Below are 10,535 nucleotides of genomic sequence, written 5' to 3'. Positions count from 1 at the left end.
TTTAATATTTCATTAAAATTGAATTTACAGAAAATGATACAACTTTAGAAACGCAACACTCATTTTATTGATTTTTTTACCAAATCTTTTTTGATTCTCTTACAACTACTTTTCATGCTTATCATGCTTCTTTCTCCTTACACAAAATCAAAATCTGACTTACCTGTGGTTATTGAACATACCGAATTTTTTAAGTCGCACGAATTTCTTAAAGCGAAATTTTGGTCCCATAAAATATTGTTTCATTTTTTTTGCTTTGTGAATCAGTTCTTTCAATCCTTTGCCTTACCTACTTTTTAAAAAAAAAATGTTGCATCTCCATTTTGCCAAGTCTGAGAAATAAAAAAAAAAGAACTGAATTAGCCCTGAAAAAAATACTGAAATCATGAAAACATAAATGTGCTGCAACCATACCGTATGACTTAAGAAACTCGTTCTACTGTCCTTCCGACAACGATACAAGTAGACAAGATTTGTTGCTGGCCATCAATGAACAGATCAACGTGTAGTGACAATAAAACATCAACAGAATTTGATTATGCAACGTCATTTGCTAATCATGTTTACGGCTGCAACGTCAACTGCTAACCAAATTGCCGAGTGCCATGAACTGCATTGCCAAATAATTGACTGAAGAAAAACCTGTAAAGCCCTCAAGTTCCAACCGCATAATTGCCAAAAGCAATTAATGGGTTAAACAAATGCATACTCAGAAGGTGTAAAACAGAACCCGAAAAATGTCAGACAGAAGTTGTTGACCTTACTGACAATCATCATTTTGGCGTTAGTAACAGGCAGTCATCGCTTTTGACGTTGACACATTCATTAAAAAATAACACAAAAATAATCTAGTGTTGCGTTTCTAAAGTCGTTCAGTATATTTAACATGTTTAATATCACCAATGAAAAACGTTTACGTTTTTAATTTTAAAATGAAGTTGTGACACACTATAGAAAATCACCTCAAACGTGTGTTAACCAACAAGGCATGTGAGTATATTTTCATGTTATACAAAAAATTGGATAACAATACCTTATTTTGTCTAAACATTTTAATAAACTAATACTAATAGCACTCATACTTTTGTTGCCCAAGTATTGCTCAATTAAAGATAACTATTTCAGCATAAACTTGCAAAGATTATGATGATGCTTTGCTTTGTCTTAATTGACTACAAATTATCATTTCTGTTCAATCATTTGTATTATGTAGTGTGTCATATTTATTTTATTCAACATACAAACTGTCGCAAATTTACTCTATTCCACAGTCTCGTTTTGGGTTGATTTTGTTTTGACTCCATCAACAAAGACCAGTCTAAATAGAATAATGTATGGCAAGTGTACGTCTGTGATAATATTTTAAACAGTTTTCAAGGAGATAAACATTATTTTGTCATATCAATTATATATTGATAGCATAAAATGTGTCTAATGCTATGACATCGTTATAGTTATAAGAATTTTGAAGCATCGACAAAAACAGTATAACCTATTTGAACTTAGTCTGTTTATAGGCTATCGGATTTCTGATTGAACAGAATGACTCCCCCCAAAAAGAATATTACAGAAAACTTTTTTTTAATCATAATTGACGAACCTTATTATGCAAAACTGTGGAGTCGTACATATTTTACAAACGAAATAATACGAATTTATTAATATGTTATATAGTATCAAAATGTTAATCGTTTTAGAATTCAAGAGATATTTTGTATAGACAGCAACCAGAGAACGACAGTTGATATATGTACATATAAAAATTCATGTAAAATTATGATTTCAATCACGTTACAGCATTAATGCACATATAAAAAATCATGTAAAATTATGATTTCAATTACGTTACAGCATTAATCAATAGTGTTCAAGTGATGCAATATGACGGGTAATACAATCAATGTAGATTGAAGAATGCAAATGCTTAAACAACGTTAACGTTACACCAAACATAACTGACTTAGAATTCAAAAGATGTGGTACGAGTACCAATGAGACAACTCTCTATCCGAGTAACAATTTATAACAGAAACCCGTTATTGATCAGAATTCGGCATTCAAAACGGAGCATTAGGTCACACCGTACAATCAGCTACACAGGTCTTAAAAAATCACAATTGTAAAACAGCACAGACAGAAAAAAACAACGCTCTCATTTATAAAAAAAAAATGAAAAACGGGAAACCCTTATGAGGAGGAGGAGGGACGGAACAAAAATCTTAATAGAAATGAGATGTGTCAATGCTAATTTATTTTTGTACGATAGGTCAATGACATATCACAAGTTGTCATATTAGAGGATGAAAACGAAATCCAGCATTTTTTCTATTTGTAAAGGGACATATCTCTATAACAGTAAAAGTGACGCCACCTTAATTTAAACCCAGCAGCCGGGGCATAAGTTTTATTGGGGTAAAGAGGTAGGGCCAATATGCCGAGGATTTTTTTCACAGAAGGGCCAATTTCAAAAAGTGCCAACAGAGTAAAATTTACTATAAAAACAAAAAATGAAAAATGCTTTTTGATCAATATCTCGATTTACATATAGTATGATATGTGTGATCAATAGTAAATTTAACTCTGAAAAAGGATGAAAGTCCAATATTCGGATTTTCGGGAGTTTTTATGTGGAAAAAACAGGGAATCCCCCAAGAAGGACATTTCAAACCAAAAAAAAGTTATGCTTTTTATGACTGCTGTTATTCATACTACTTTTTACTTCAAAAATGAAATTAGTTTAGTGTGTCCTTATTACATAAAAAACAACTTTTTAAAGAAAAAATTGTAACATCGATAAATTGTACCAATATAACTTCTAAATAAGCGTCTTAATGATAAGAATCGCCGTAGCTCCACTAGTAGAGCACAGAACTACTAATAAATGACGGTTTTGAAGAAAGGGTTCGAACCTCGCTCAGAACTTATGCATTTTTTTGTGTTGTTATATCAAATTTTAAAGTTTCTATCATATTTTTTCGGATGTTTGCTTGATTCATAGAGTCATTCAGGTTCATTTTGACTATTCATTTAGTTTACATGTATATAATTTTACGTGTATCAAAGGAAAAATAATGTATCGCTTATTGTGTGCAATCCTATGACTGTCCATACTCTTGAATTACTTTCTATTCATGTGTTTACATTATTACATATATCCAAGGGACAACTGCCGTCAAACTGATGTAGGTACCTGTACATAACCAATAACACGAGAATTAATTCTATAGAAATTAAGCCTACATGTTGCGGGAGTAATATACACATAACTTAAAATAAGGCCATTGTATACAAGTTTCATAACAACAAAAAACAATTCGTCGAAACCTTTTTTGAACATGGTATTATATGTAACAAATGCAGTCAACAACAATTTTGTCGCCAAATCACAAACTGTAAAGATACTAGTACTGAAATTTTTACCATCGTCTATACACGGGTACATAACTCATCAGAAAAATAAAACAACATAACAGAACAAATCAATTACACTACAAATCGTGATTGTAGGTAAAACATCAAGAAGCTGTTGCATCTGTATCACAACGAAGGGCCGATTTGTTAAAATTACAGAAAAGGCAATAAAACAGGACGTAGTAACACAGGGTGATCTATGACCAACTGATGTAAGATGTTCTCCGGTTAAAATACATACATGTACATGTATTTCTCGTCTTATCTTATAGACGATAAAACCTTAAAAGACCAAGACAAATACAGATATACATATTCAGAATGAGAAAATCACGATTTGAATTAATTCGATATCATTTGGCTCCTTGACAAGTTACATGGTATGGCACCTTGCATAAAGCATGTCAATAATAAAATAAAATCAATATTAAAAAATCAATAGTCATGGCCTTGTTTTTGTAGGAATACCTGTTCAAGGTATGAAAATAGATGATGTGACGTATTTTTATGTACTATAATTAGCATCTATCGGGCTATTTAAAACATGATTTACCTATCTTATCGAATGAAACAAATTGCCGGCAAATTGTCCCTACCTGTTTCTAATTCATTTCTTATTTTCCAATATTGTTTGAAATAAGAAGTATTCTTTGTGTGATTTTACTGGAAAGTTCAATTAAACTCATTGACCATGAAGGTGGCTTTGAACTAGCTGTCAGTTAACTGTGAGTACTCTCAAATATGTACCAGGTATATATTTGTTGTTGGGATATACAAGTACCCGGCCACGTCCACATGTATTTTTGTCCATCTGATGGGTAAAGCCTTTTTCAACTGATTTTTATAGTTTATTCTTATGTTGTACTGTTATACCACTGTCTCAGACTAGGGGTAGGGTTGGGATCCCTCTAACTTGTTTAAACCCACCACACTATGTATGTATGTGCCTGTACCAAGTCAGGAGCCTGTAATTCAGTGGTTGTCGTTTGTTTAAGTTCCCCATTAACTGACCTCATAATATACAAATACATGTTAACCGAGGAAACGTTATAAAATCATTAGACCATGACTAAGAGGAGGGTCGAGTTAATTCCATGGAAATGATATTTGCAAATTGTAAAACAACTGCGTACCAAAGAACATAGACCCATAACTAGCGGTTTTCAATAAACTCCCGTAATCTCATGGTAATACACCGCCGCCACCCGAAACAGAACGAATAATTCCTACAGTTTCGACTTTGACGAGGTGATACACACATCAATGTAAGTGATATAGTTTAGGGAAATCTAACGGTCTTATCTATATAAAAATACGAGAAACACTTATAAACCACATCAACAAACGACTAATACCGAACGCCAGATTCCTGATTTAGACAGGTGCAAACAAATGCAGCAAGTTTAAACGTTTTAATAGGTTCAAACCTTCACCATTATCTGAACAATAGTGTAACATCACATCTTACTACGACACACTATAAAACATGAATTGACATGGTCTAACTTAAAAGACAAATTACCACAAGTAAGTATACACTGAACTAATAAATACAATATCAGTAGAAATTAAAAACCAATTGTTCAGAGAACCATTGATGGTCTTTTCACCAGTAAGGATCTTTTTTATATGAAAATATTCAAATTCGGTTTCAAATGTCAATTTTAGCATCAAATGACAGCTTATTGAACGCTGATTCAAAAAAATATACGGTTTCTATACAAAAAGATTTAAAAAAGGGAGATCATTGTTTACTTACGGTTTAAAAGATGTTACTTCCGATATGTTTTGATAGCTTACTTGACTCTGATTCCAGAAATAGATGGTTCTGTACACTTTTTCATTAAATAAGTACATAAAATGGCTACTTCCGGTTTACAAAAGGTCACTTCCGATTGGTTTTTCCAAGGTCACTTTGCTTGCAACCTATTTCAACCCATGGCTTTATCATGTATACATAAGAGGAAAGAACAAAGGTCAAAATCTAGAATGTTAAATTTACCTATGACCTGGAGCTCAATTCCAAGGTCATCAACCAAGGACCTCAAATCTAAAGACGAAAGGAAAGATGGAGAGACCTAAAAAGTGGAGAATGATAAAAGACAACGGAAGTATACCGCTGTGAGCTGTAAATTATTTTAGAAAAACAACAATAACCTTTAAAAAAAAGCTGCCAAATAAAATAAAATAATTTTGTGGTAAGGTACTAAGTTGAAATAGAAAAAGGGAAAATTTAGAAAAATGCGTAATTTTTTTGTTCATAATACGAACAAGTGAATATTTATAGTCATACCATTTAAATAATAAACACATAACAATTTGTACCATAAGGGCAAATTAACACGAAAGTACGATTTGATAGTCTCGCAAACATATGGAGTTGAGGGAATTAGTCTATGTTTACCCTGTGCTTTAGAAATTTATAACTGTGAATACGGGCAACAGTTTTATACCGCTGTCCAAGAGTTATAAATTGATTAAGAGAAAACAAAATTGGGTTACAAACTTAAACCGAGGGAATCACATCAACTATAAGGAAAACAACGAAATAATAGAACATAGAAGTGCAATTTACCGAAATTGAGCTCTAAGTGGGTCCGTGAATCGTTTTTATTTGATTGTACCTTTTACGGCCTTTTTTGTTTAATGTTGATATTGAATAATACCTTTAATTGTAGTCATTGCCATGTATATAATATTTATAAAACTTATCCTATTGTACTTTGTAAAGTATTGGTAAACTGTATATTGACAAACAGAAAATACTTATTGAAACAGAAAATCTATAACCCAAATACAATCATTTAACAAAATGTAAACATAAAAGATAAATTCGGTTTTAAACAGATCTTAAAGGTTTACACACTTTCACCTACAAAGTCTTTATAAATTATTTGCTTATATATTGCTTTCAGTGCATATACTTTCTACGAAACACAACACATGATTTTAAATTATCCAATTACAATCAATTAAAGACAAAAATGTTGTATTTGAAAATATATTCGATGAAAAGCATATAAAGAATTTGAGATAGTAACGTTAATTACTGACATGATAATCAAAATTGATAGCTATTATCAAACGTTTCAGGTATGCTGTATAAACATGGCAAAAGACTATAAAGGAGTTTATTTGTTAAGCAATTACAGCTTGTATGAAACATACACATGATGATTACAATTGTATAATATTCTATATAAATTGAAGAAAAACAAGTACAACCTATGTTTGTGATTCATGAATAGCGACTAATACTGAATATAGAAGATTTTAACAAATACAACGTATAGGCATTTTTTACGAATAAATGACAACACAACAAAACCAAAATGTATATAGAAAATTGAATTTATAGAATATGTTATATTGAGAATAAAAGAACACCTGTGAATGAACTTTGGGTGTTATAGGCATATTCAAAAAAGTTTTCAGAGAAAACGTCACTGGTTTGTATCCATACATGATCATTTGAATCGATCTTTAAGATAACAACACGCGTAACTGACAAACGTCCAGCGGCTGAACCAAGATCAGCATGGAGCGTTTCCTTTATGATATTGTCAACTCTAAGTTCTGTATTAACACTTTTTCCTGAATAGGTTTGAGTTGTCCATGAAAAAAGATAAACACCTGAAATTGGCGAAACGAAGACGCTATCTCCTGGGTTGAAATGATTTCCTTCGTTGAATAGCAACGTGCCAAATTTAACAATGGAGTTCTTATTATACGTTGTATCAGTGGCCGACATTTTTGCATGGAAGAACACTTTTTTTGTCTCTTTAATAGAATCTGAAAATAAACGGGAAATGTAAAATACTGATAGAAATAGATCTGTGTTATTTAATGAATCCCCACTTCATTGTGATTTTAATGTTTTAACCAATACAATTAGATCATAAACTATTTATCCAGTTTGAATATTAAGTTTGGATTTAAAATATTAACAATTGCGGTGAACTTCAGTATTAGAAGCATATAAGTCGACAGAATAAGGATTCGGATATTTCTATCATACTTAAAAATATATATATTTTGTGTTAACAACATGTAGCACTGCTGAAATTTGATTTTATTCTAAAGCTTTAAATTCATTATTTGCATATTTTTTAATCCTTTATCAAGACATATTGATCGGTTTACCGTTTTGGTCCTAATATATTTTTGAACAACAAATAATTTACACGAAGTCCAAGAGATGAAGTTGTAAGAAACACTTCATATTTTGATTTTGTCAACACCAAATCTTCATTATTGCTGGAATATAGATATATTTATATCTATATATCTATGTTTTTTTAAGAAATATTTTTTTTTATAATAAAACATGAAATCCGAAATATATGAATATCAGTTAATAGATATCGTGTACAGATAACGACAGCAGCTATTACATACCCGTAGCCAGGGGGGGTTCGGGGGGTTCGGACGAACCCCCCTTTGAAAACTATTAAGCACTGTTAAAGTCGATGTTCTGTTCGAATTGTGACTGTTAAAGTCGAGTTTGTGAGTCAAACGAACCCCCCTTTGGAAATTCCTGGCTACGGGCCTGTATTAGGAATATTTATATATGTCTATAATACTACAAAACACTTATGCAATATGAAATATTTTTTTGGTTATTTCACCTCATTTTCTCATACAAAAAGCCAGTTTCATTAAGTATATCTATAATAAGAAAGTTGAATATTGAATTGCGTTTGAGAAGGTTGGTGCCCAATCTGAAGTTAAATATTGTGTTCCGTTCTACATAAATAATGGTCATGCTGCATTATATCTTAAACCAGTAACAGGTTTACAAAATTCAAATATGTTCTCTAAATATGTTGCATTTGGAATCACTGATTTTCTAGTAAAGCGAAAATATATCTAAATACTTTTATACCTTACTTTACTTTTTCAGAAAAAAAACCCATTTAAGAACATGACATCAGAAATATATGAATATTTCTTTTTGGGTATATCTTCATCAGATAACGATAAGGATAATTTATATTAGTAAATAAATATGTATATTTTTTCAAACTTTTTAAAGTGCACAAAAATAAAATGTTTTAAGCAAAGAATTCATGACTTAAGGAGGCTCGCGGGTACAAAGAAATCAGAAAAAAACTAAACATTTGTTTTTTCATTTCAAATTTTATTTATTACACTATTTGTTATTACTTTATAATATGGTACAAAAATTACACAGAAAAATCGATTTGGGTTGTCCACAGATGACTTTAAAATGTTTACATCCTTGAAAAAGCTCAAAATTATCTCCCTTTGGTGCAAAAATGTCATTTTTTGACGTTTAAATTGTAATATCTTTTAAAACTTATCGGTGACATATATGTTTTATTATTATTTTCAAACAAACAGGACATAAACTGAATAAATGTAAAATTTAAGCGATTTCTGTAATTTAGCTCTTTTTTTATTTCGATATTACCAATAATTCATCTATTAGTTTAACAGAAAAAAATGGGCATTAACAAAAATGTATGCTTCTTTTGAAGGCAGATTGTGAGCTTAAATGAACGGTGACCCCATATTTTTATTCTATATTTCTACTAGGTATAAGATGAAGTAAAATCATAGAAAAAAATTGTAAAATCCTATATTAGAAAAAAAAGTTGATTTAGACCCGCGAGCCACCTTAAATGTGATTTTCTTAGATAACGTCAGCAGAATGTAACGTATAAACCTAAACACAAACGGTCATCTACTTACCAGGGAGCAAAGGATAGGATTATGAACATCATGTGAATTCAAATATCTGAACAAACAAAATAGCTACTTACTCTGTTCAACCATATGTGTTATATAGTCTGTCATATTTCTTTTCCAATTATTCAACATATCAAATGTCACAAATTTACTCTCGTCCACAGTCTCGTTTTGAATTGATTTTGTATTGACTCCATTAACAAAGACTAATCCAAAAAGCAAATAAACGACAAGGAACATGGTTGCAATCTTTAACAGTATTTGAAATGGTGTACGTAAGAATAATATTCTTACATACAAACATACCTACTTTATAAACTGTTCTATTTTGACAGCCATAGTACTGTCTTATAGTTTTGGCACCATGTCTTATCATCAGAAACATCGAAAGATGAAATATGTTTAATAAATATTAAACAAAATTTATCAGCTCATTGCATTTTGAATTTTGTCTCGTATTCATTATACATATCACCTTAATAAATGTCAAAAAATGATGTAGCTTTACTACATAATGTAAACTATCTACAAGATTTTCAGTAAACAAGTACGTTTTGTTTTAGTATTTTACTTTAGTTCTAAGATCTTATCTTGTTAAAAGAGAAGATCATTACACGATCTTATAAATATTAATATATACGAAAGCCTTAGAGTTGGACCTTATGCAAAATATATGTCATCAAATGTTGATTATCCTGATGAAATAGATATTAAAACAAAAGAATAGAATATGAAATCTTTTTTAAAATTAAACTTATTTGCAAATGTGTATGATTTTAATATCCCCACTTTTTTCATTCATCCGTCCTTCCGTCTGTCTGTCTGTCCGTCCCATGAATATTTTGTCACATTTTTCTCAGAAATACATAACAAAGATATCGGAAAATTTTCAGGGTTTATATACAAGTCAGCTATAATTTGTTATGCGTTTTCAGATTCATCACTCAAAACGTCCTGTTTAACGAACACGTACATCATTTTACACATAACATCCAAGTTAAGGTTGACGGATTTATAAAAGTTTTTCCTAACTTGTTTCCGAATCCCATATATGTACTTTATGTAACATTGTAATATTTGTCTTGAAATTGTTTATTATTAAATATTGTTTAAACTAAGTTAAGGTTCATGTGAACCCAATGGTTAAAATGGCTGTATTTTCACCTCAAAATGTTCTCTGAGTACAGGCAAACCTGTGCATCTGGAAAAGTTTTTAAGCACAGCATGCCCTAGATAAACAGAATTCAAATGCATTGTATGATTTAGAAAATTCATAATTCAACTGGATTTTGCCGTACACTTTTTTCGTCTCTGCAGAAGATGATCAAATTAACAAACAGTTGAGTTTACCTTGATATGGTCCACTCAGGTACACAGTTTAAATAACCAATTATTGTCAGGTATCTATTGTC

General features: G+C 30.8%; 1 protein-coding gene across 1 annotated transcript; it reads right to left on the bottom strand.

Annotated features, from left to right (window-relative positions):
* Positions 1 to 6,514: 6,514 nt before the first annotated feature.
* Positions 6,515 to 9,419, bottom strand: LOC134681838 (complement C1q tumor necrosis factor-related protein 2-like). Its single transcript, XM_063541477.1, has 2 exons — positions 9,198 to 9,419; positions 6,515 to 7,203 (listed from the first exon to the last, which is right to left on the bottom strand). The coding sequence occupies exons 1-2, from the start codon at positions 9,361 to 9,363 to the stop codon at positions 6,776 to 6,778; spliced, it is 594 nt and encodes a 197-aa protein (XP_063397547.1). The 5' UTR covers positions 9,364 to 9,419; the 3' UTR covers positions 6,515 to 6,775.
* Positions 9,420 to 10,535: the final 1,116 nt, after the last annotated feature.

The sequence above is a fragment of the Mytilus trossulus genome, chromosome 8, assembly GCF_036588685.1.
Source record: "Mytilus trossulus isolate FHL-02 chromosome 8, PNRI_Mtr1.1.1.hap1, whole genome shotgun sequence".
In the NCBI taxonomy this organism is placed as follows: domain Eukaryota; kingdom Metazoa; phylum Mollusca; class Bivalvia; order Mytilida; family Mytilidae; genus Mytilus; species Mytilus trossulus.
Note: the sequence above shows the minus strand (reverse complement) of the source record. Positions and strands in the feature narration are given on the sequence as shown.